Source organism: Dysidea avara, chromosome 13 (genome assembly GCF_963678975.1).
Source record: "Dysidea avara chromosome 13, odDysAvar1.4, whole genome shotgun sequence".
NCBI lineage: Eukaryota > Metazoa > Porifera > Demospongiae > Dictyoceratida > Dysideidae > Dysidea > Dysidea avara.
This window is the reverse complement of record NC_089284.1, coordinates 14,724,538-14,751,913: the sequence shown is the minus strand read 5'-3', so window position 1 is coordinate 14,751,913 and position 27,376 is coordinate 14,724,538. Positions and strand designations below refer to the sequence as shown.

The 27,376-nt window shown below is 38.5% G+C and overlaps 2 protein-coding genes across 2 annotated transcripts; one reads left to right on the top strand and one right to left on the bottom strand.

Annotated features, from left to right (window-relative positions):
- Positions 1 to 2,594: 2,594 nt before the first annotated feature.
- On the bottom strand, positions 2,595 to 12,960 carry LOC136242447 (coiled-coil domain-containing protein 171-like). The gene is made up of 27 exons (XM_066033872.1): positions 12,824 to 12,960; positions 12,690 to 12,781; positions 12,468 to 12,642; positions 11,905 to 12,017; positions 11,767 to 11,855; positions 11,227 to 11,267; positions 10,979 to 11,166; positions 9,831 to 9,925; positions 9,713 to 9,778; positions 9,315 to 9,444; positions 9,084 to 9,266; positions 8,942 to 9,031; positions 8,341 to 8,451; positions 8,249 to 8,287; positions 8,024 to 8,203; positions 7,895 to 7,978; positions 7,760 to 7,840; positions 6,618 to 7,370; positions 5,367 to 5,546; positions 5,186 to 5,316; positions 4,607 to 4,667; positions 4,436 to 4,560; positions 4,337 to 4,391; positions 4,181 to 4,285; positions 3,051 to 3,218; positions 2,972 to 2,997; positions 2,595 to 2,922 (listed from the first exon to the last, which is right to left on the bottom strand). Exons 1-27 carry the CDS (start codon positions 12,828 to 12,830, stop codon positions 2,841 to 2,843), a joined length of 3,450 nt encoding a protein of 1,149 aa, XP_065889944.1. The 5' UTR covers positions 12,831 to 12,960; the 3' UTR covers positions 2,595 to 2,840.
- LOC136242448 (uncharacterized) lies at positions 12,958 to 27,376 on the top strand. The gene is made up of 8 exons (XM_066033873.1): positions 12,958 to 13,273; positions 17,224 to 17,421; positions 17,476 to 17,654; positions 17,703 to 17,817; positions 17,870 to 18,391; positions 19,342 to 19,647; positions 21,713 to 22,267; positions 27,147 to 27,376. The coding sequence occupies exons 1-8, from the start codon at positions 13,111 to 13,113 to the stop codon at positions 27,194 to 27,196; spliced, it is 2,088 nt and encodes a 695-aa protein (XP_065889945.1). The 5' UTR covers positions 12,958 to 13,110; the 3' UTR covers positions 27,197 to 27,376.

Genomic DNA, 27,376 nt, shown 5'->3' with positions numbered 1-27,376 from the left:
CCATGAAAAGTAAAGTTTCTAGTTCCCTGCCTGGACATTTTTTTTGCAATCACCAAACAAAAATAGTCAAAAGTTTATAATTTTTATACTGTTGAAATGTTTTATGTCTTGCAAACACTTTTTTTCTTACATATCAAGATACAATAACCATAGGCTAGCAAGTTATTTTTAGATAGGGGGGCTCTAGTTTGGTGTTGAAGAGCAAAAAAAAAAAAAAAAAAGAAAAAAAAAAAAAAGGTCGACACCTGCTAAGAATGGCTAAGCTCCACCAAAATAGTTCTGATAAAGCACATCAAATCCTTGTTCATAGTTTGCTACACTGCTTTTCTAAATACTGTGACTGCTTTATTAGAGTAACTGACTGCTCTTTTACAGTACCTTGATTTTTTTTGAATTTACATGTGGTCACTTGGTCAATTTGGAGTTGGTAGGACCAATTAACTTTGCATGGCCTAAAAAAGTTATATTTGCTTCAAGGCTAGTATCAAGAGTTCATAATATTATGAACTCTTGCTAGTATGTATGTGGTGGAACTGTATAATACCCTCAATACAGTCTGACCTTTTAAATAGCCACCATTCAATATCAAGTCCATGTAGTTAACTTACAGGTATTCTATTGCTCTGTAGCCACCACCCTAGCTATAGCTTATATCCTACCTGTCACTCTCACCACTAATGGTAATACCTTTGTCAGTGTTTGTGAAGAGCGTTGTATCCACACAGCCATCATTTATCATGTAATATTCTGCTATGTCACTTGAGCCACATACAGATATTATCAAGATTATATAACGGGGAGGGCCCCATCTTAATATTATCATACAGTACTGTATAGTTCAAGGGAGAAGATTCACTGATATCAAGGTTTTAGAGGTTTACAAAATTTTATCCTTGAAATATTTAGACTCCATATAGTTTGCAAATTTGCTATTTTAAGTTCAATTTCGAAAATAATACCCCTCAAAATATTCAGGCTATATGGTATCAGTCAAAATGAGCTATTATCAAACCAATTCTAGTGTAGTTTGGGATCCTTATACACAAAAGGACATCTTAGCTATTGAATCAGTCCAAGATTTGTGTATAATAACTACTCTCCATATGCAAGTGTCACAAATATGCACTTGGAGCTATCATGATGTTTAAGAGCATGAACCAATTAATAGATATACTGACTGACACCATACTTCCATCCAACTACTGTATATGACGAGGTCACTCAATGAGGCTACTACAACCAAACACTAGAATAGATTCATATCTTCATTCATTCTTCCCATCAGCTAAAGATCTGGAACAACTTACCTAATGACTTCATCACCTGCTCAAGTTTAGAAGCAAAGTTAACTGGACAATACCTGTGCTTGTACACACTCTTTGTAAGAGGTTTACACAGTAAACAGTAATAATAATAATAATCAGAATGTATTGCTCAACCTTACTATTACTTAGTAGCTAATGGTCAGAAGTGTTGGTATGGTATAGATGGCCATACTGACACTAAAGAAATAACATTTTAGTTTTATTGACACATGGCCACATTTATTTGGGAGCAATAAATGACTCAAAATGATGTGTTATTAAATTAACAAACTGATTAGTGAGAAAGCAGAGCATAGGTCAAAAGATGAGGTTCAATTTCAGCTCACACACTGGTCTTCATTCTAAGATCTCATCAACTAGACCATACTTCAGCAAGTATTGGAAAGCTCATTGAGGTATATGTAGGGTCTGGAAGCCGGTTTGCTCTTTAAGAATTTTAATTACGGATATTCTATTAGAGTACATGTACTGACATTAAACTAACAAAACAAATCCAGGATTCATTTCTGACAATGTGCTGTCTGTATTGGTGCTCATGACCAATGGGGCCATATCAGGGAGTCGTCTTTAATTAAATACATGTATCTTACCTAAACATGTACAGAATGATTATTAAATATATTGCTATGGCAACTATAAGCAGAGTGAAATTAACCCACTTCTGTGTGGAATTGTGTGTGACACATACAGCTGGTAGATGTTGATGATGAAATGTATATAACATCATTTTCTCATTTACTGCAAAGATTTTATATAGGTAAGTCTCATAGTAAAGGAAATATGCTTGCAATGCAACAATAAAGACGTGCCAATGTTACCCCAGTTGTCATTTCATATCAGATGGTGTAACGTCATTATTGTACAGGTCTTATCATTAGGTCTGGCAAAGACCTGTCACCATGTACCTGTACTTCCTAAAGGACACTCCAAATTGAGTAAATACACTGGTCCTGACAAGTACATCAAAATAGACATTTAAAATGTGTCTGCCAGAGTAGAGCTTTGCACTTTTGAAATGAAAACTTAACAGAACATTGTGTCAAGAATAAAGTACACATTTAACTGCCTCAATAATACTGAATATTTGCATCAGTGAAGCAAATATCTTAGTAACTGCCACACAGTTCGATCCCAATAATATTTCACCTAAACAATCGCATCAAAGTATATAGCATTACATTTAAAAGTGTTGGCTATATTTGATGTTCAATACACCATTAACAAAATAGAGTGCTGTTGTCATGTTACATTGTTTGCCATCAGAAGCAGTCCAATTAATCAACTTGCTATTAACAATTACACTAAATTTACACTTCACTGTCACCTGAATAATGCATTTAGCTGTGTCTATCATAGTTGCATGTATGTGTGGTTGACTGCATCTTGTTTTGGCATTTTTGTTTCTTCTTTAATGTGTGTGCGCGTGTGTATGAGTGCGTATGGCTACCCTGTATTTTCTCTAGTAAGGAAGATTGATTACACCAATACCAATTTATTTAAACAATCATCTTATCATCATTCATGTTGTTCACTGATTAAGTGGAGACTCTTAGCCATGCTGACTCCTAATAATGCTCCCTGCGTTGCTATGTTACCACTGTAAGCAATGACTGCCATAAATTTGTGGTTGCTTGGAAAACACTCACCTGTTATCAAGTGACGGCTCATCTTCCTATAAACAATGGTTGTCATGACTACCACATTATAATCATGGATACAGCATACCTGATAGTCCAGTGAAGCAGCCATACTAGTGAGTTGTCGACGACAAGCTGCGTTGAGTTCTGCCTTGAGGGCATTAGTGTGTGTCTTGTAACTTTCAACTTGAGTGTGTAGTGAGTGGATGAGCTCAGTGGCTGATTGGTGGGCACTAAGAAACCATCTAACCATCTCCTATAGCAACACAATACATCATTGTTATGACTGGCTTGTAACATAGCAGCTGTAAGGGTGGGGTGGGTACCATCCAGACTTTTTAAAGGGGGTTCTGCTCTGGAGCATGATAATCACCAATAGCAACCTAGCAATAATATTTCATAGCAAATAATCACTCTCCAGCAATGTCTCACCAGGAGAATATATAAGCTCCTAGTATCACCATTACATCTTACCATTTAGGTCTTTTCTATAAGTAACTGGATATCTTTAAAACCATCAAAATGATAATTATTTATAGAGGTGCCTTTTGCGTATGAAAATGCTGGGGGTACTGAGTAGTTCAAGTGATTTTGCAGTAAAGTAAAATGAGTGTTTTGTCACTAGTAGCATTTGCAATGAGTACTTATTTGACTGATAAACTGATGTTGATGTACTGGATTAAAGAAAAACTTAGCAGCAGCTATTCACATAATATTAAGGCTCTTCCCAAAGGGGGGGGTTCCATGGAACCCTTTGAATCCCCCTGGATCCACCCCTGTGGCTGATGTCACTGCTTGACCTTCAGGGTCACACAGAAGAGTTATGTATGGAAGTAGTAACCAAGAATATCGAATGGTATAGTAAACCATGACTAATGATCGTTTGAAGCAACATGGAAATTGTTCGTTTTCTTGAGCGAGTTTGAGTTACTAAACACCATAAAAAACTGGCAAAAAACCCCACACTGCAGTTACCACAGAGTAGCACAATGTGCGATACTCTTGATGACTGGCATGTGAAGGAATTAGAACATCAAGAAAATAGCCATTAACCATGTTCAATGGACAATTTTCAAGCGCAAGACAAGACTGGAGTCCATAGTGCACAAAGTGTATAGTAAATAAGGCCAAGGCTAAATCAGTGGACAATAGCAATCATTGACTACAGTAGCAGATCTACTAGCTATGTGAGTACATGACAATAGTACAGAGACTCACTTGACACTTGCTGCATTCATTTGATGGTTTAGTCATCAGCTCTGCAAGCAGGGGATGGAGTTGTTGCCCCAAGGAGGAGGTGTGGCTACTCAGCTCCTGTTGTGACTACAATACAGTAACATGCAACTCACCTCCTCGAGGTTATGAATAACTAACTTGTTTAAATGCAGCAGTTGCCATGGTGAGTAATTGCTCCAATGATTGCTGCTCTCTATGAGATGGCATGATGATGGTAAGGATCACGTGATCACACACCTTGAGGCAGTAGCTAACAAGTGTTGAACATGTGACAATTGTTGTTGTGTAGAGTTGTGTTGTGATGTCAGCTCCTTGACTTGGTGATCCTGTAAAACCTGTTTCTCTTTCAGCTGAATCAACTCCTGCAGTGGTAGGCATTCACTAGAGCAACAACAATCTGTCACTCACTTGAGAGGCTTCCTTCAATTCTTGTTCTTTTTGTTTCACTTGTTGTACATACGCAGCTAACCTGCAGTGGAATGAAGAGATAATGATTTCAAAGTACAGTGGAACCCCATTATTCAAAGACCTGCAAGTGAAATTGATTGGTTAAATAAAACAAATAGTACCCTTGATGAAACCCATTCATTTATGTGCAGAATTTTATTCACCACTTGTATAGAATGTAACTTACTCTAATAGAAGAGTCACTACCATTCAATGAATACACGTGATAAGGGAGAATGTTTAACTGGAATACATTCACCAAACACACAGTGTAGAGAGTATCATCACCTCAGTTTTATTATACAGTTAAAGGTACTAATTCTAATAAAACTAAGCTGTGTTAGTACCAGCTATACTGGCAGTTAGACAAACTCCCTTACTACAACATCTTAATTGTACCTGTACAATGACTAGAAATGTTGTCAGGAACAAGCTATTTGAGGATTCACTACAAAAATCAGTGAAATGGCTTTGTGAACAAAAATACAAAAATTTTAGTGAAAATATGTATCATTTCATGAGAACTACTAGTGTGCTCACCTCTGGTCTAATTGATGAAAGTGGTTGTCATGGTGACCAATGATGTCTTGCTGTTCGGCCAGCTGTTGCCGTGCCAACTGCAGCTGGTTGCCAAGATTAGTGTACTGCTCAGCAGGAACCATTTGCTGTAGCTGTTGATCACATAATCTCACTAAAGGATCACATGATCCACACACCACACCTCTTGTTGCAGCTTCTCAACAGTGGTTGCCATGGAGAGTGCATCATTACAAGCGACGGACAATTGCTGGTAGTCTAATTTAGCATCAACAAGTTGTTGATGTAGTGAGTGACGATCAAGCTCTCCATCATGAAGTTTACCAGTCAATGTTAGTAGTTGTGACTTGAGTTGATCTGATAACTGTAGTAATAGCTTATCAGTATAGAGTAGTGCTTGAAATAGCAGTCAGAACACTCGATTATCTGAACCCCCTTTTGGTCTCAGGCAATTGTTCAGATAACTGAAGCCCATCTAGTTATATGTGAAATACTCTAATAGAACATACACTTGTACTTAATAGAACAGCCATTTCCAATTTCAGATAAACAAGGGTACAGATAAACAAGGGTCATATAACTGAGGGTCTACTGCATTGGTACCAATTTCAACATTTGCTGTCTAACTAAAATCCATTGAAGGGAAGCACCCTTGTACAGGCTATGCCTTTTGGTGCCACCCTGTCATTTTGACAAATTAGATAATAATAAAATAATAATAATTTGAGGGGAAAAGGAAGATGATTTTTGACAAGTTTTTCAGAGTTCATAGGGAAATATGTGTGGACCTTGTACCCTAACTTGTAGGGTTTCTTAAGAGAAGTTTCTATTGTATGTGTTCAGGGCTATGACAGTCATTAAATAGTGAGGATTTTAAATTTCTCACAGAATCTGTAACACGTGGTCCAGAAAGTGAAAACATTATTGATAATAACAGCATTTTCTGAGCATTGCTCTAACAGTCAATACTTAATGCTAATTTTTAGTACAAGGTTGTTATTCTAATCTATCAAATTAGGTACCATGCTGCACATACAATATTTCCTTGGTTAAACGCCGCACATTTAATGGTAGCCGCACTTGAGTGGTGTCACAATCAACTTTGAAAATAAGGACTTAAGCATCATTTTAATCACTGAATGGTAGCTGATTTTGAATAGCTGTCATAATGACTTTAGTAACTATGGTAACAAAGTGTTTAACCAAGTAAATACATTAACTGTTTTGCTAGCTATCAACTGGGTCAAGAAAACTGGTTAGGCTTTTTTGATTATTTGGGCTGACTGATTGCTCCAACTCTTATAACATTGTAAATGATAGACAGTAATAGTAAGTAATGTGAGACAATCCTGTTGATGGCTACCATATAGCATCAGTACAAATTAAACCTGACATGGTTACACCACTCTGTGAAATATTTACACAAAACACTTACCTCTACAGGATTGTTTCCATGGCTATTGTGAGCTATGGCAGCCAATCCATGGGTGAGACGTTGCCATAGTGACTGGTTGCTAATGGCAACTTGGAAGGGGTAAGTTGTCATTTGAGTCCAGCAGTCAACAGAAATATTAGATGAGGTGAAGTGTTCACTTAGTTGCCCTAGCAACTGACAGTAACAATTCTTAACAATACTCAAATCCCATCGGCCAGAGATCATGTGAGACAGGCTGCTAGTGACATCATCTAGAATATCGTTACCTTTTAACCAATCAAATCCTCTGGAGTGGCCATGTCCACCAGTATGCATTGTTACCATGGGCAATGATGAAGCCTTTCCAGTTAACAAACAGTTACTATGACGACGTAATGACAACATCCTATTGGCTGCAAGTATTACTATGGCAACCTTCCTAAACCTCAACAATGGGCTAGGCAATACTGGCGGAACAGGATCATTAATGGATTGTAACATGTCAACCAACTCCATTACAACCTGGCGTAACCGTTCAAACTGGTCCAGTCTCCATGACAACACAGCCTTCTGTACTATCAGCTGCTGTTGCCGTGCCAACAGTGGGTAAACAGTTCCAGTTAACATGGCCACAGCTGGTAATAGTAATGATCTCTCAACGTTTAGTTGGTCAATTGTAGCCTTGTGTTGATCTTGCTGCATTGCTAACATCTGATTGGCTGCTTTCAGCTGATCAATTTGATTGGTGTAGTCGTGGCAACTCTTCTGGAACCTCTGTTGGTGATAAAGTAACCAATTAATTTACACAGTATAACCAACAATTGTATGGGGACAGTCCTTTAACGAATTTTTAATGAGAGAATCTTTTACAAAAGATTGCTTTTTGTGTAGTATATCCTACATGTAAAGCTAGAGGAGTCTGGAGGCATCCCCTCCCCCAAGGAAAAACTACATAGTTTTCAGCACATTTTTTGTTGAATGGTATAAAAATAACATTAGAATGTTATATTAGAGTATCAAGTGTGTAGTACACTAGTGTATTTTGGATTATACAAGAGGGTCATTCTTCTGAATGTATCATCACCCCTATACTTATGGGCTTGAGCTTAGTGAAGGGTGACATGATATAATTAATGTCCCTTTAGAGTTCTTGCACAACTTACATTAACATTATCACTCATCATCTTAACCTCCTTCTGATAGTGGTCACATTGTTCTAATTGGTGCACCTGTTGTGTGGCCAGCTGTGTGTTGTTACTATGGTGATGGTGACATCACATGTGTACATATGAGCTCACCTGATCCACATCTTGTTGGTGTGACTGTTGTTCAGCAACCAGTTCACTTTTCAACTGCTCACATGATGTCTCCAGGTGGGTCACCTATGTAACCATAGCAACTTGACTGACAGAAGCCATAGTAATCACCTTGTTATGAAGGTTCTTGCAACTGTCACAAATGGTGGCTGTTTCCTTGGCAACTATACTAGAAAGGTGTGCCCAGTCCCTTGAGGGCGTGTTACCAATGACACCCAATAGTTGAGCTTGTTGTGTGAGATCATGTGATCCCAGCTGGGTGTGAAGGCTGTGTAGGAACCTGCAGTGAGACTGGCACACCCAAAAATACAACCAACCACATTGCAGTAAGCTCACTTCATTCTCTGCATTCCATTCATTCTTTGTAGCCTCCAGCTATATTGGGTGTGTCATGTTAGTGATGCTACATGACATGTTGCCATGGTTACCTGCTCTTGTAGGTGTTGACATTCCCTGTCATGAGATGTGTTCAGCATCTGCATCTCTTCTTGTAACCGTGACAACTGATCAGAATGATGAGCCAGCTGCTTTTCAGCATCCTAACAGTGTGATAACATGTGACATCAGCATGCTGCATTTAACAGTTCACAAAATACATTGCAATAAGCAAATTAAAATATACATGTCTGCACCCTTTAACATGGTTACATCTAGTGATGCGTCCATACTACTGCTGGAATGGACAACCGGATATGTCTTAGAAGTCCTTTATGTAATTCGCTAGTGATCACAGATAAGCTCTACTACAGGTAGCTCAACTCTGATACACTATTAGTCATCAGCCAGCCAACTGGCTATCACTATGGTGTGTTGAACGTTTATGGTCTCAGAGCATTACATAGTTGGAAATGTTCAAGGGACAAATTATTGAAATAGCACAACTGAGACTTATGTACTTGTAGAAACTTTTATTACCAAAAAATTAACATGCACATAAACTTTTGACCCTATAACAATTCCAAGTGGAATGGTAGGCATACAGAGCTCCCTACAGTAAACTACTCTAATAGTACAGTCAGTATTACTCACAGCAATCGCTGATGATCGAGTTGACAATACATCTTTGTACTTGTTACACTCGACTGATAACTGTTCTGCATTCTCACTGGCTACTTTCAACTGTCACACATCACCTTGGTGATACAATCAAGTGGCTAATTGCCATGGTTACCTGTTGATCTAGTAATAGCACTCGTTTTTCTTGACTTGACATGACATCATGCAGTTGCTGCAGCAGCACAGTGGGAGTGGTTCCTCCACTAGTGCCCCTCCCACCAGTAGCAGACAACAGAGCTAGCATACCCTGTACAAGTGTGTCATGTTCACCCCTCAACCTTGTCTCCCTTTGTGACAACTAATATGACATAGTGTGATGTCATTATCAGTGACACAGTATGCTCACCTGATCCAGTTTAGCTTGTAACACATCAATCTGTTGTCGTGTTTGTTGTGTGGAGTCAGCAAGTTTGGAGTCTTTCTCTTCCAGCTGTTCCTTCATGTGTTGTTGTAGTTCAGTGTATTCCAGCTCCTTACTAGAATAGGTAGAAGGAACAATGAAGTAGCTACAAGTGTGCCCAGGGTATAATACAGGTCTATGAACCTCTTAGGGTGTGTTATAATACAGTGGATGCTTTGTTATCTGAACCTAGCTCAAACACCTCAGCTAGCCAGGGTACATATATACTCTATCAGAGTAATTGATCAGAGCTCTGCATATAAATAAGTGGGCTTCATATATCAAAACTTTTACCCCAGTGTTTGAGGTCCACTGTACTCTATGTAGTGATCACCACATGTTACCTTAGTAACTTGTCACTCAGTTCTATCACTTTACAATTCTCCTCATCAAGTTGGTGTTGTAGTTTACTACAAACAAGATGATGATTAGTGTGGGGGAATTAGTAGCTGTATAACTAACGATATGTTCTCATTGGCTTGTTCAAGAGTAGCACACAATTCTGCTTTGGAGTTCTTCTCGGCTTCAACTGAGGATTCCAATTCTTTAAGGCGCAACTACATGTGGTACACATGTCACCATGACAACCATTGAGCATGCTCAAAATAAGGGTGGACAGTTGGGGTGAAGCAAGTTAACCACTCATCAGCACTAGTGTTGTTCCAGTACTCAGTACTGGAACTAAAACAATTACAGTTCCAGCACTTTTTATTCCAGTTCCAGAACTGCAACTAGAACTGCAATATTTTTCTTTCATTAAGACTGGAACTGGAACTAGAACTATAATTTTGCTTTCCTCAAAACTGGAACTAGAACTAGAACAGTAAAGGAATTTCATCAAGTACTGGAACTAATACTGGAACTGGAATTCGTCACATATACAGTTTTTGCCAATTAGATTTTATGCTCTCTACAAGACCAGAATTTTTCTGCTGACAAAAATACACAGTGTAGACTAGTGTATAACTTCATGAAAAGCTGTATGTATTACAACCATGTAGGCATGTGCTAAAACACTGCTTGAAACAACTGATTAGTTAGAGAATGCCAAATGCAATGCTGGCTCAGTCACATTGTTACGTCTGGTTCAGTGTTTGATAATTAGCTATACAGGTGTTCTTGTACCATCCCACTATTCAGATTCATTAGTTACCTCACAGGACTTGAAGTAGCGGTGTTATGTAGTTGTTTGTCTAATAATTATATACATACATGAAACGATTAAATCTAGCAAGATCAACTAGCATATAACTTATTAATGAGTGTCTATGCGCATAATTCATTACGGGCTTTGGTAGTTAATACAGCTGTACTTCAGTTAAAATAAGTGTTGTTATAGAGATTGAAGAATGATTCTAAATGTCATGGTTCCTGAATTGGAACTAGAACTGTAATTCTAAAGGTTACGGTTCCAGAACTGGAATTAGAACTGTAATTCTAAAGGTTATGGTTCCAGAACTGGAACTAGAACTGTAATAACTAGCTGATACTGGAACAACACTAATCAGCACCAGTGCATAAAGTACAGTAAAGATGGACCACCCAAAATCAAATTTGCGTTACAAAACAAAAATAGCTATAGCCCTGACAAGGGGCCAAAATACAGGTACCTGTGCAATCTCTGCAGTGAACTTGCAGTCCAAGTGAGCGGCCTTCTCAGCTTGGAGAGTTTCCTCAAGTGTTTTAATCTGTTCCATTTTGTCCTGTAGCTGTTGCATTAGTTGTCTCTCCTGTTGGTTGGCTTGTTGTAATTCCCTTCCTTGTTGTAACACTGCTCCAGTCTTCTCTTCACATTCCACTGTGTATGTGGTGTATATCACATAATGACCCCATCATACATGTACTACTAAATCATCACCTTCTAGTGAGGTTAACTTTGTTTGTAGGTGATCCAGGGTGCTGTAAGGAGTGGACAATTGTACTTTACCTGTTACACACACGCGCACGCGCACACGCTACAAGCACGTGCACACACACGCTACAAGCACATGCACAAATAAAATAGGGAAGCCTTCAGTTGCCACATACGCAGTCATTCATGTCTACTCAGTGAAACACCAGGCCACCTGTGCACCATTCATATGCTACGAAGTTAATAGGAGCACCGGTACTCCACAGTGAAGGTAAGGTGTGGCCACCCTGAACCTTCACCCGTTATGTGAGCACATTGGTAGTGTAGCAAGTACCCATTAACACAGTTGGGTGAGCTGCTCCCCAGTTTACATCTTCAAACAGCTGGGTACAGTAGACTGGAGCAATGTGTCACTCAAGGAGACAACAGCAACTGGAAGCATCACACATCAATTACCAGGCTGGTGCTCCAATTAATATGTGCTGAATGAACAGATGCATGTACACACACACACACACACACAAACACACACGCGCACGCACACACCTGGTATGAGCAGTCAGAGTTGACCTCAACTGATCCAGTTCAGCCTCAACTCCTCTGCTATGAGCTAGTGCATTAGATAATTGTCCCTCCTGTAGTGCGATCATGTGATCTACACTATGACATCATATCTGTTGTTACCTTAGCAGCAATGATTTGCTGACTCTCAACTCGTTCCTGAGCTCTGGCCTCTTGTACACTGTCTAATGTGTGGCTCCAATCCTGACATTGCTTGGTTAACTGGGATACCCTACCTGTGATAACGAAGCATACACTCTGATTATTTTTTTCTGTGAATGCTATGCCACTAGGGACCTGTGAGAAGGCTTAAAGTCTGTGAATACAAGGAGTATTAGGCCACTTTTAGTTTCTTATTAACCACCACCTCCTCCGCATTTGTTTACGTTCACTGCTGTCAGCAATTGGTTTTCTTGCCAGGAGCTTGTGAGCACTGAAGGAATTTTGGGTGCTCACGACCTCCTAATCCTTGTAAATGTGTAAGTATGATAACAAGTTGGTACTAGGTGTTATTCCTGGCAATCATACAACATAGTAGATGAAATTGCAACCTTTTTTCAAACTTCCAATGGACTGAAACAAATGGCTGCATGCAGAAGGACAGGTAACAGAAAATATGCCTTACATACATACTAAATAATTACATGTGTCAAACAGGTTTAGATGATTTGGTATATGTAACTTACTCTGCAAGGTTCCTGTTAATTGTGAATAATCTTGTTCCTTTTGTCGTCCATGATCTTCTAACTTACGTACTTCTTGTCTGGACACAAATAAGGCATATTCTAATTTCTGTTTCTCTGCTTCACCGTGTTCTAATGAAGCTCGCAGTTTGGCTATCTCGCTTTGCAGAGAAGTGGTCTGTGATAGAGTCACAATAAATACTGTTGATGTGGTAACAACAAAACCTCTTCATTGTGCTTGTGTAGAACTTGTACTAACTCTTGTTCTAGTTGTAACACCTTCCTTCTCGAGTCACCACTCCCTCGCCCTGTCTCATCTAATAGAACATTCACATTGGGCAAAACGAACTCGCTTTCACCTGTCATTTAGCTCTGTCCTGTCTACAACGTTAACTTCAGTCTCATGTAGATGCTATCATGAAGGCTCCGCTCTTTGCAGTGGCGTGGGTAGGTAAGCAGCACGAAAGTAATAGAACCTTTTTGTTTGTTTATTTTGGTCTGCCATGTTAGGGAATTTCCCTTGTGGCTGCCAGGTCACGGTCACATGAACGAAAAGTCTAGGCGAAATTGTCATGTTACTTTCGTGTCAAGATTTTCATTTATTTTGCTCCTGATTTTGTGACCCTACCAAAGCGCAAGTGTTCTCATGGCGGCGCGGTTGTCCATTCTGTTGACATTTGTCTCACTGGCTACTGCCGACCAGGAGGCGATAAGCCATGGTCAGAATGATGATGATATTGGTGACTTCAGCTTGAGCTCCGGGTGCGATCTGCAATATCACGTGGCTAACATAACTGTTTGTCACCAAGGTAAGTTTACACATAGATTATATAATATATGGTTTACATGGTAGTGGTTCAAGGACCAATAGCACAGATAATATACTAACTGACACAGTAGGTATAATAGTATCAACCTGCATTGTTAGGTCACCATACAAATTACTCCTGTGGGCAGAAACAAGCTCAGTTTCAATCAATTGGTAGTTTGTATTTATGAGACTCGAGACATGTGTTGACAATTTTTTCTCTCGTGTGTAATGGTGTGAGAGGTCATGAGGTGCGCTTGTAGTCTACATGTTGGCCAGCTTGTAGCTAAATGTTAATGAGGTTGTGACAAATTAACCTTATGTTTCATGGATGCGGCGGGTCAATGTTTTGGCAAACCCAAAATAAATGTAGATAACATGATCTCTTAAAGATTCCTAATATGGTTGTAGACTCTTTAATATTGTGCAACCAGTAACAGGTGTAGTAGCAAAAGGGAAGGAAATGGAGCTCCGTCACTTTATTTCAAAAAGACTAGCTTTTGCATCTGTCAAGATCGAGATACTCTAATAGAGCAGTCATATAAACTCTAACAAAGTAGTCAGTTTTTAGAATAATTTACATTTTTATTTATTTTTTTACCTGCCAGTCACTACTAGAGGGCAAACAATCTGTGAAACATATGATTAATTTGGTATGGCCTAATGCACTTATCAATGTTTTATCCCACTACTATGAACACAGGCATAGGTGGGGATCTGAACATTACAAAATTCAATCCCCAATACCTGGGCCCATTTTCCATGCCAAATCCCCACTTGTCCCCCACTAGATTCCAGTGAATGACCACAGGAATAGTAGGGGATAGCAAGACCACAACTCCTGTTCAGACATGGGGCCAAGTACATTTAAAAGTACTTAAGTAAAGTACAAGTGCATTTGAGTTTGCGAAGTACAAGTACTCCAACTGAAATAACATGAGAGTACTTAAGTAAAGTAAAAGTACTGTACGTTTTCCTATAGCAAAATTTATGCGGCCATGTTCACAGAACTATTACACTGCATAATAATCATTTTAAAATCTACTACGCTTGGGTTTAAATTCCTTTCCTGCAATGCTGAATAACTGCTTGATTAGGGTAAATGATGATACAAGTACTATTTTGTCACAATGGAAAGGGAAGGATAGTGTCTGACGTAGAAGGATACTATGCACTATAAATGATAATTTCTCAACAAACCCCTCATTACAGTAGTTGCATTTAGCCTTACAGTCTCTTTCAGATAAAACTTCAGGAATTGCAAAATATTTCATGACAGCAGATAGTTTCAGGTTTTTACCATTCTCTTCAACTCCCAATTTAAATGACAGCATTGCTTTTATTATATAAACCAATTATACAGCTGCTTGTGGCTACATGATACATAGTAAGGTTGTACAAAGTACCAAGAGGTACAACTTCATCAAATTTATTTTCATTGACGCTCACTGTGTACAAACTACAATGTTTGCAGTACTTACAGTACTTTAAGTACCCAAGTACATACAAGTACTTGGAAAAAATACTTGAGTATAAGTACTAGTACATTGGGTAATTAAGAAAGTATTCAAGTAAAGTACAAGTACTTTCAAACTTGTACTAGTGTGTATAAGTACTCATGTACTTGGCCCCATGTCTTAATACCAGAAGATGTACTGGCTACCAAGTGACACTAAAGTGCTTTAATTTTCAGTCTTCATGCTCAGCTTGGAGCTATACACAGCTTGTCTTTGCACGTCATCTAGTAGACAACATGTGAGCCTTGTCGGAATAAAATGGAAAAGATGGAACTTGATGCTCAATGTTTGAAAGAAAAGACTGAGAGTGTTAAAGTTCAACAAGATATCAGCTTTGGTCAATTGTCCCACTCTACCTGGGGCAAGGTTAGCAGTCGATTCCCCCACTAATCCCCACCTAACCCCCACCTCTGCCCATGTTCATAGTAGATTGATATTTGCTTAAGGCCACATAATCATTAGCCTACCCGCTTTCTAGGAATTTTTGCATCAATGGTGGCTGAATGTAACCATTAAAAGTTGGTAACTAGCTAAACGGTCTGCTTTTTGAGTCAAGTGAGCTATTTATTTCAGTATCTAGTTAATAAAAATTTAATAAAAATTGTCCACTTTTGTTGCTATGTATATTGAGTATTGAAACTAATAATAAGTTTATGTGGCCTAATGGAATGTAATATAGCTAGTCATACTTGTGAGTTTGCCGTCCAGTGTACTGTGTAAACTAATTGCAGTTTTCATCCGCACTTCACATAACTAATTCTTAACTATAGATAACATACCTGGATTGAAAGCACACGTATGGTGCCCATACAAAACTATTTGCATTTCGTGCCTGAAATTTTAAAACACTATTTTTTTTTCTTACTGCCTGGATAGTACAGCTCAATTGTTTTATCTACTAGGTTTAGTAGATTGTTTCTTGGGTTGTAATTGGGCTTCTACTGGTATAGGTGCCTTTTCCATAAAAAATTATTAAGCATGTTTGTGAAAAATGGTGGGATGAACAAGCCTAATTTAAGGCTGAAACGCACAAACCAATCTGTGTATAGAGATAAAGCAAAGATTTTCTAACTCCCAAACACTGTGATGCCCAGTATTTATTGATTTGAGTGTGTTAGGCAAAAAAGCTTTTTAAACCAGGCATGTGCCTGGATTCCTGAAATTTACTTTGACAAAAACCATGTGTCTGCGTGTATGCGTCTCTGTTCAACACCTGTATGCAAACTGGCTACAGAACATTCAATGAATTTATTAAATGAATAAAGGCTGTTTACGTACTGTATTAAAGCTCGACTTTCTATTTTCATTGTGAAGGGTGGGTGTGTGGCCGGTAACTGAAAGCAGGTGAAACAGTTCACTAGGGGCTAGCCTACGCCATAATGATTGAAAATCCACGTAACAGGCCTCGATATAAGCTACCAGGAATTTTGTATTTTCTTGAGTTGAAAAGGGGTGTATCCCCTTTATATCAAATGAAATTTAAGAGCGGCCATGAGGCTTTGTACGGAGAATTTGCGTATGAAAACACAATAGACAAACTATAAATATCTACTTCTGTGCATCAAAGTGGTTTGCTCGAGTTACACTTCCTTAGTGATGCATAGCAACAATAATTGATGAATTACAAAATACATTTTAGTTTTAATGTACTGCATATAGTGTTATGAAAAACAAATGAACTATAGTGGTTAACTTAATTTACAAAGAGTTGATTAATTCAAGAGTTAACATCCCAGGCAAGCCAGAGAGCACTAACACTTTTGCTTATTGGCTAATTTGGGAAAAAAATTGGGCAAGCCCAGGATTTCACTGGGGCATGCAAAATCTCTCAAGCAAAGGGGTTAGGGTGTCACTGTGATCCCTACATTTGATCAGCTGCACTTGAGAGATGGTTGTGCCTGTCAGCGTTACGGTTATTCATCAAGCAGTGTTACTGTGCCCCTCCATCCTTGGATGTCAGGTTGGTAGATAAGCACAGAGGATAAGAGTTTAAAATGGGTGGGTGGGTGGGCAATCACAGGATGACTTGTTGAACGCTCAAATCAAAATGCTGGGTGCCAATACGGGTTGCTGAATGGCAGGTACTGCAACTCGTTGTGTGAAACCGCTACCCCATTACATGCAGAGAGGTGGTGCAATGCTTCATTAGCACATTCCAGGTAGGTCCGCTTGCGTAAGTCTACCTTATGCCCTCCCATAGTGCCTGTTCTGTTAACTTAAATTTACTAAGGTAAATTGGTATTTGGTATTTACTGGGCGCCTGGTTTATAAGTATCAACTTGTTGTGGAGCTTGTGTGTTTTAAGATGTGCTTTATACTATGCGTGTACATTGATGGCTTTCCAAGATTCAGTCATAGTATAGCTTGTGTGCGTTCATGCAGGGTCAGCTTTTAGTTGAATTTAAACTATGTACACATCATTATCTTTTTGCAGGTGCAGTATGCTATGCCCCACTACACAGTACAGTAGTGTTATTATGTCCTAATGAAGATGGTAAATGGCTTCACAATTCTACTATACTGGATAATATAACTAGCGGTAATCTAACCTTAACTGATGTACATTATAATGATAGTGGAAGATACTTATATGATATAAAGGAACATTGTGAATATCTGCTCTCTGTTGGAGGTATAGCATGTCTATTGCTCACAGTTTGTGTGTATTTGTGTGATATTTTCTTAGAGCCTCCGACTGTAACAGCTCCAAAATTAAACTGTCATGAAGGTTGCTGTTCACTACCCATTACTACTGTCACTACAGATAGTAATGATGTGTACCTGATTTGTAATACTACTGACCCACAAGACACTATCCTATGGTATAATGGAAATACTCCAGCTAAGGGCACCAATAATGAAGAGGTAATCTGTCCATTATTATATGGATAATAATTAAACCTATTCACACAGCATTACAAGTTGCCCTATTATCATGGCAAAGCTGGTACCATTGTCCATCTGACTTGTGTTGTCACCAATCACTATGGGAACGCAACACTCACTTACAATATTGTCGTCAAAGAAGGTTAGACCCTTTTATTTTGTTTGTGTGTTACTTATTTTGTGTATACTTGTAGCTCCCTCGGATGATTTATCAAAGTACAAGGAAGCCATTGGGTTAAACATGTCAAGAAGTTACACTGAGGGAAGTGATGTTCACTTGCTATTTGCGATATACCAACATGAATCATCACTTGCTAAATTCTGTCATTTCCCTAACAATACTTATAATTTGTTGTATGGCTTTCTTGAATTCAACCACTCCACTTGTTGTGTCTGTGTATTAGATGACTGTACCAGATGTGGGAACATGAATTTTACTATTTCTTCGATTGCTGATCCAGTCAGATCCTCCTACAATTATACTATACATCTGAGTGATGTCAAAAAAGAAGACTTTGGCCTATATACTTTGTTAGCATGTGTGTATCAAGTTAATGCACAAAGTTGTGGAATGTATGCATGGACCGAGGTCCAGGTCAGGTCATCTCATGATAATGATCAGCGGTTTTTAGAAAAGAATCAGTTGTACTTTGAAATTTCTGGTGGTGTGCTAATTATTATCGTAGTCATGTTAATTCTATACTGCTGCATTAAAGGTACGTATGGTGTTGATGTATGTAGCTATGTATGCATATATTATGTATGTATGTATGCATGTATGCATCAGCGTTGAAACCGGGTCACTACTGCTGACCCGGATGACCCACTGACCCGGATAGCAATCCAGGTCAGACCCGGATTTGACCCGGATTAATTAAAGCCGAGGCGTGCGATAAGAGCTATGTTTCGGGCAGTCTCGAGCGAGCGAGACACGTTTTGAGCGTTCGATTCGTGTTGAGTAAGTGAGTAGTTATGTGATAACTAAGCCGGTAAGTTTATAATTTAAAATCAGTCAGTGGGTTTTGGTTCCACGTAGCTACTGCGAGTTTACAGACAGCAATTAGGTGTGGCTTCGTGCATACCCAGTATTACAATTTCCCGATATATTGAAGTGGGTGTGGCTCACAAAAGTACTTATCCTGCTGCAAGACTTGACTGTATACAACTCTTACAATAATTGATTAATGGGCGTGGCTCTACGTAAGCTTGCAGACAGCCAACGGACACAGTTTCATGCTACAGACTGCACTTACTAATTAATGGGCATGGCTGAGCGTATATTTGTAACACGATAAGTGGACGTGGCTCACGAAAGAGCTACGTGATAGCATTTATAAGTTTCCACATCGTCAAACGAACAATTTTGTTTGTCATGTGATCCAATCTGGGTCAGACCCGGATAATTTGTAAACCGGGTCGGACCCAGATGACCCGGAAAAAATGTGACCTGGTTGACCCGGATGACCCGACCCGGTTTCAATGCTGGTATGCATGCATGCATGTATGTATGTATGTATGTATGTATGTATGTATGTATGTATGTATGTATGTATGTATGTATGTATGTATGTATGTATGTATGTATGTATGTATGTATGTATGTATGTATGTATGTATGTATGTATGTATGTATGTATGTATGCATGTAGTATTGTCTTGGCTATAGGTTGTTCTAAGAAAAAAGGAAAGAATGTGAGACAATTAGTAAACCTTCCAAGTGCAGAGAACTATAACGAAGTGCATCTACTACATGTCAATAGAGTTACTGAGGTAACACCCATAAAGGCAACTGAAACACCTAAAAGCATTGCTGCTGCTACAGACGGTGGCAAAGTGGGTTACAGACATCAGCCCGGTCAGGCTACAGTTAGAGAGGGTGATAGAAACTATTCTGAAGGAGCTGTTAAAGATCAACAGCCAGTTCCCTTTCAACATTCCCCAAATGATGAAAGAAAAACAGTTCACAATCGTGGTTAGTGTTACATGCTTGCCTGCATATTATTTTATGTTGTACAATAAGTATCATTTGGTTATGGCATATATATGACTGGATCTGTGAAACAGGATCTTATAGCCTTTTCAAGTTTGACTAATCATAACTCCTCTCGGGTTTGATGTATCACCATGCACCCAGTAGTAGTTATATTTTAGGGGTACAATGTGACCAAATTGATTTTTATTTATTACAAGTTATGTGTTACCAAGTAGATGCAATTGGAAAGGCTGTAAGACCACTTTTCGCAAATCCAGTCAGATATCATAAATGAGTGTACATCTCAACACCGTAAACATGCTAGCATTGGCAACTGTAACTTTCATGAAAATGCGTTTGGGTGTCTGTTTTTGATAATTACAGTGGAACGTCTCTTAAAAAAATCCTCAAATTAATTGAAAACGAAACCCTGGACAAAGATTTTGGTCCCAAAAGATTTATCTCCATACATTTTTATTAATTTTCTGAATGAGATATATGGGCCTAAAATGCTTAGTCATAAAGTGTCTGTTCCACTTTATTTAAGACTGTGATCCAGCTACTGTATTATTACCTGGCTCATTGTCGTGTAGCATAGAGCTTAATGAGTTGAATCATTGTATATTAAAGGCTGTCATCCAACTCACATCTCTGTTATTCATATGGGATCAAGGATTTTTTGTACCATTGGTCCTGAATGTAGCCATTCAATAGTCAAGCAGTCTAAAAAATTGCATTTAAGTTATGTAGGTATCTACTTTAGCTGTATAGTTAATATCGTATTTGATCAGTTAATAGCCTTGGCTTGTAAAATAGCCGTCCCGGATGGTATCTGCTTCTAGAGCTGTACCGAAATAGGATTTTGGCATGTACCGATATCCGATATGGATACCACCAAAAGAAGCCGATAACCGATAGTCGATCCGATATTTGCATTACAAACAAAAGTTATAGTTAATCTGTGCAAAAGTGTACAGTTACCTACTCTACAACAACATGTGGATATATTCATTGCTCACTCTATGCCTGTGGTAATAGTGGCTTGGGTTTCTATTGTGCAATCCAGACAATTAGACACCCACAAACATTTTTATGCATACTCCCATGGAGCCTTAAACGGATATTTCTGCATTACTCCGCATTTTATTGGCTTGTGTGAAGGCTGGTACAGTAGGTTTTCTTGTGACTGTTCTCTTATATTACAAAGGTACTATATATATATAACTGCTTCATTTATTTAAGACTGATAAGCTTTCCAGCAACAAACACTAGAATCACGTGTATTTGTATGGCTTCTCGCAGCGTAGTGCTTGCTGTACAGTGAACAATAAGCCACTGCTACTGAACAGCCACATGGATAACGTAGAAAACCAATATTATAATCCGTTTATGTACAAACTATTGCTGTATAAATATCGGTAGCGATATAGGTCCTCGTACTGTTCTGCACCGATGCCGATATTGGTAAAAATTGCCATATCGGTGGCCGATATTTTGGCCGATCCGATTATCGGTACAGCTCTATCTGCTTCACAGCCTAGAATCATTGTCATAAGAGCCGCCCTTGGATAGGAGCTGTGGGTTGTATCTGAAATTCTGAATATACTAATGCAAGTATTGATAAGACACTTTTGAGGCAGAAACTGGGCAAAGGAGTCAGGAAATAGCATTTTTGTGAGAAGTTTAAAATGAGTGATAGTATTGAAGGATGAACAAGGTCAGTTACTTGTGAATCTGTATGAATGGCTGCATGCTGCTGCCACACAAGCCCATAGTAGCCACCTTCGCTTAGTAGCCATAGGATTTTCCTTGCTGAAAGTCATAGTAGCTGCGGCTATTAACCGGTCAAATATGGTAACAAATAAAAAATGGTCTGCCACCTGCAATACTATTTTGAACATTGGAGGATAAAGAACTAATCACGGTCTTATTCTTGCATTGAAATTCACATGATTTCATTTATGATACATGATACACATTATAGTTATACCACAAGTACTTGTGCTTTGCCTGATATACATACACTTGTGTAACTATTACAAATTGTATGTTCTTAATATTACAGGCAAGGCTTTTATTATCTACTCTGACGAAGATTACCCTGAGAAAGATGACTGTAAACATCCCGCTTTGGGATTAAGTGATTTATTACGCCACTTAGGAGTAGACTGTAAGATTGACATGTATGATGCAGGTAAAAATATTAATAACTGGAATCAGTGGACTGAACAAGAAGTAAAGAATTGTGATGGACACGTAATATTACTATGTGGAAAAAAACTGCATCAAGTATTGCAAAAGGTTGACAATGAAAGAATTGAAATGCATGATGCGCACATTGGAAAGCTAACACTAAACAGCTTGATTGATGATTGTAAAATCAATACCCGATTTGTGCCTGTCTTTATTGGTGAACCAAACACGCAGTTCATCCCAACTGCACTCAATAAAAGAACTTGTTACACTGTTCCATATGATGTAGTGGTGAAGTATTATGAAACACCACATGATGCTGAAGTTGTTGTTAAACGTAAAGTATGCAAATCTCTCTATAGTCTGGTAACCAAACTGACTTACCAACAAGAAAATGACATTCCACCTGTTAGTGATCATTCTAATGGTAAGCACATTGTTCCTGTATGTAAAATCACAAAATCATGTCACTATTTGTCATGTGTTTAACCCTGCTTTGTGTTGTTGGCTTGTTGCTGAAGAAAAATAGAATATAACCAAGAATGTGATATAGCCGCATGCTTGAATAAAGATAAAGTTTTAGTACTGTGCCTCGAGGGCTTTCTTATATCACTGTTTATAGTCAGCAAAGTATAAAAATACCTAAAAATGTTAGAAAATGTCATCTTACAAATTGTGTAAGGTGCATCACCATTAAGTACTAGATAGTAAGGGTCAGCCTTTTATCTCGGTCTGTACATGTGGTTTCCATGATATCAGGAAAGACATCAGTAAAACATTCACAGTTGTTGGGATATTTCTTATAGCAGATATAACAAAGAGGTGTGTGTCACTGTTATGAAGCTATACTAGAGCATAAGAGATAGTAACAATGTCCCCTCCTGAAATTAATAAAGATGCCATTTGACTAAAAGTGCCTTGAAATCCAATCTTGTGATAGCTATTTTCAAAATAATTCTTAATAGTTCACCATTTGGCTAAAAAAATCACTTCTACCTTTACTTTTGCTATATTTAAAATCTTACAATTGCTAATTTCCTAAGTTTTCTCCAATATTATAATATCAAATTAAAATTGCTTCCAGATTCAGTCTTTTGATAGCTATTCTTGAAAAATTCCCTGGGGGGGATGTCCCCAGACCCCCTAGCTACAGCATGCTCTCAACTACCCCTGAATGCATCAACTACTAAATTCTACAAAAGAATTCATTTATCCCTGCTCTCCCTCCACTGGCACTTTACTGCATATGCCCCCCTCTTAACTATATTTCTAAAATAAACACTGACAAACAATAAATTTAGTATGGAAATGAATCGGAAGCTCATACAGTAGTGTTACTGGACAGTCAAGCTTTCTGCAAGGTAGAAATATGACATGTCTCCGTTGAGCTGAGCCCTAAAATACATTTAATAACTCAAGGATGGAATCATGCAAGTTCTTGAAATTTGGCTCATTTTTAGTACTGCTTGACCCACTAAAATCTTTCATTCAAATGTTTGGCACAGTATTTATGGCCAGTACGACTCTTAAGGATTTTTCAACATGTACAGGCTATCATACATGCGGAAAGTTTCATGGTATGCATTTTTTACGGATTTCGTGGATCTGGATTGTTCATGATTTTTATTTTCATGGATCATGTACGTCAAATTTATTGTGGTTTTTGTGGTTGCAGAGTTATCTCATATTCGAGCTTGTGTTACACTGACTACTAGGCAAATATAACTCATAACTTTAAGCCAGCGCTTTGCCAAGTAGCATGCCGTAGTGGATTGTGTTAACAGAGAGCTGAAAGCAATCTCAAGCACCAGCTATGTCCAGTTTTGAGCGAGGTTTTAAAGCGCTACCGCGAAGGTTGTCTACTCACAATTCACTGTCTGTCTCTCCAACTAGGGGATTCCATATTAAGGGTAGCTCATGAATGCAGCTACTGATGGTTAAAGTACTGGTCATTGTCGAAATTATTGCACGTTATGAAATTTTCATGGATTTTATTTTCACGGTTGCTGTGTGCATTGGCATGGAACTATAAAATAAAGTTGTGAAAATTCTGTTTTGGTTTGCAAGCATGAAAATTTCATACCGCAAAAATTTCTGCATGTACAGTATAACTAACATGCCGCTGCATGCTTTGTGGGACCTATACAATGTATAGGGAAGTACTGTAGTTAACATGCATGGAGGTCATGAAAGAGAAATCACATACTCTAATAGAACACATAGGATAACCACAGATAAACCAACATATATCCAATTGGCTTGCCCATGTCTTCCCTATACCTATCAAATGTGCTACTATATATTTTCCAACAGTCCATATGCTGTGAAGCAATACCAGTATGCTATACGAACTTACTAAAGTATGTACACGAGCCCTGAGAAAGCAGTTGTTAAAAAGTGGATTTATCTCAAGGGAAATACGTAACATTTCAGTAGTGCTGTACACTGGTGTCCAATTAACCGGTTATTAACCAGTGTTGTCTAGGTCAGCCAATAACCAGTGAAGAAACCTTTAAACCGGTTATTGCCCACCCACTTGGTAAACCATAAATTACCTCTGCTGATAAGTGTTAACATCATAACATAACCTCAAAGAATGTGATTGTAATAACTGTTACTGCTAGACAAGAGGGTAGTTGGAAAAGGCGGATACGGTTGGACGCGGACACGGACGCGGACATTTTCAAAAAGCACTTTTACATTTATGTAACAGTTATTTTTCATACGTAATGCTGTTTTTACAGCAGTCTTCGCTTTGAGACCCAGGCGTCGATCCTTTCATAGCGCTTATCCATTTATAAGCGCACGTGCGAAGGACTAGACAAGCACTCCACAGCATGCCAAAGACCATAATGGTGTTGTACACATGTTCTAAAGTCTAATACAGAGTTATATAGTTGTAGAGATTAGCTTGTATTCCCCATGCAACTTAGCTTAGCAGGCCAAATCCACAATCTTACGCCTTTTAGTATAAGGCGCAGGCGCTTATACCGAGTGTTGAAGATTTCAAGGACCTGGCCTACGAGATTAAGTTGGGACATGCTAGATTAATCTCTGTGACTCTGAATTAGATTTCTAGAGCACGTATACAACACTATAATGGTCTTTAGAGTGCTAGTCTATCCTTCGCACGTGCGCTTATAAATGGATAAGCGCTATGAAAAGATCGACGCCTGGGTCTGGAGGCGAAGACTGCTGTAAAAACAGCGTTAGGTATGAAAATTAACTGTTATATAAATGTAAAAGTCCTTTTTGAAAATGCCTGTGTCCGTGTCCGCGTCCGTGTCCGCGTCCGACCGTACCCGCCTTTTCCAACTACCCTTAGACAAGATGTTGATGGTCACTTTGGTACCACCCTAAACCTTCCAGCAGGCTTGTTGACTCGCATTATGTCTGCCAATATACAAACAAACCAATTAACCAGTTATTGCCAATTATTGGTAGGCAATTAACCGGTGACAAAAATTTTGTAGGTGTACAGCACTACATTTCAGTCAACCAGATGATTAGTGGTAACAGGAAAAGTGTCAAGAGCAGATACACTGTATGTGACCCGCTAAGCGAAAACCTGACTTGTTTGCATAATTCTGTTTTTTGGATAAATGCCATTGAAATACATATAATTTTACGCATGTTTTAATCGCTTCAGTAAACAGTGAAGGAAGACGCGAATTGAAATATCTAATACATCAATGGATTTGCCTCTTCATGCAGAGTATTTTGTTTCTGTACCATGAAGCAAACATGAGTTACGTGTGTTTGTTTACAATGCGGTAAAATGTAACTTTATCATCGCCATTTCCAACCTTCTTGCTTCATTTAGACCAAAAACTATACCTTAATGAATGCCCCAGTTCATGGTGAATATAATGACACAAGTCCCAACTCTGTAGCCCATTACACTTGAGACTTTTGAGTGATTAAACAAATGCCTGTAATTTTTCCCTATATAGGCACTGTACAAATTGATTGTTTTTCTCTTCTTGATGTCTATCGCCAAGAGTTATTATTAACTCTTGCTATTGCTATAACTCCAAAAGCACTTACCAGATAAGGCTGAAACTTCAATAGCCCATTGGTGTTTCCCTAAAAAATTCATAAAGTAATGAAGTTTGAGGAAAATGTGAACAAGTCGGGTTTTTGCTCAGCGGGTCATGTATGTGGTTTTGCTCATTACAAGTTCAAGAAATCCAAAGCAGGCAACGTACTTTTGTGGCTTCTCAATGGTAATGTATAGTGAAAAACTTTGGTCATAAATTATGTGAAGTCTAAAACGTACAAAAACTGGCAGGATTCAAAACCCACAACCTACGGCAGTAACCACAATGATTTCAGGGAGGCGCTATACCTGATGAGTTGCTTGTCTTGTGTTTGCATCTATATTATGGCCTTCAACATGCTGTAGTGGACAAAGGAAAACATTTAAAAGTTTGCTACTTCGTGAGGTGGCCAGACGATTTGTGAATTGTGTCAATACATACATAGAGAGCATCATCAATATCTAATGCATGAAAAAGGTGTGTTACAAAAAGGTGCATGGTGCTGAGAAAAAATGTTTTCATGGACAGGAAGTGATCGCTAGATTTTTGGCTTAACAGTGCTATGTGCTACCGTATAGCTGGTAATTTTCGAAAGGTTTTTATTTTCGGATATTTCGAAGAGGCCCTTCTCTTCGAAAATAAATTCTCACGTCCGGTTGTTTTTCGAAAATAAATTCCCACAAGTGAAAGCAACCGTCTAACTTTTGGTGATTCGTTCGTGTATTCCTCGAGTTTTAGCTCAGTATTGCTGATGATAATGGGTAAACTGCATCATTACTGTACCAATAACCAGAAAACAGGTGATCCAGAATGGGAATTGATGCCGTCTGCTCTACAATCTATGGTGATTAGGATACTATGAGCTAGCTATGATCGAGCGTGATCGTGTCAGTGAGTTCACTCCACCCGAGACTCCCTCAGTCTTCTCTCCAGTGCACAGGAATGGGGATTATTCCATCAGTAAGTCAGTTTTCGGCAAGCATTCACGCATCTTCATAATTTATGACACGATTTTCCGTTTATTTGAAATCCATCCGGACTTCGAAATATGCACTCTTCGAAATTAAAATCTTTCGAAATTCATATTTTGCTTCTTGTACGAAAATTTCTGTTTCGAAAATAACCTGCTATACGGTATATAACACTAGGGCTTACTGTCCAACTGGCTTAGGTGCATGGTACTTCATGTTATATGCATGCATGTACTTTTTTTATATCACTACCCCAGTAATACCTGTATTGATAACTGTATTTATTGTGTTTCAGGTTACTCGGATATTCCATCCAATGATGAAAAATTCCAACTGCAACACTGAACATGATCGCTGTTTTACATTCTGGCATGCAGACTTATATATACATAAATTATTTGTACTTATATACCGATTTTAGTTATACACTTACGTTAAAATACTTTTATGCATTATAATGTAATGGAATTGTTTGTACTTTGAGGTCAAGCTATAGTGTATTAATGAATAATTACATGCTGAGCA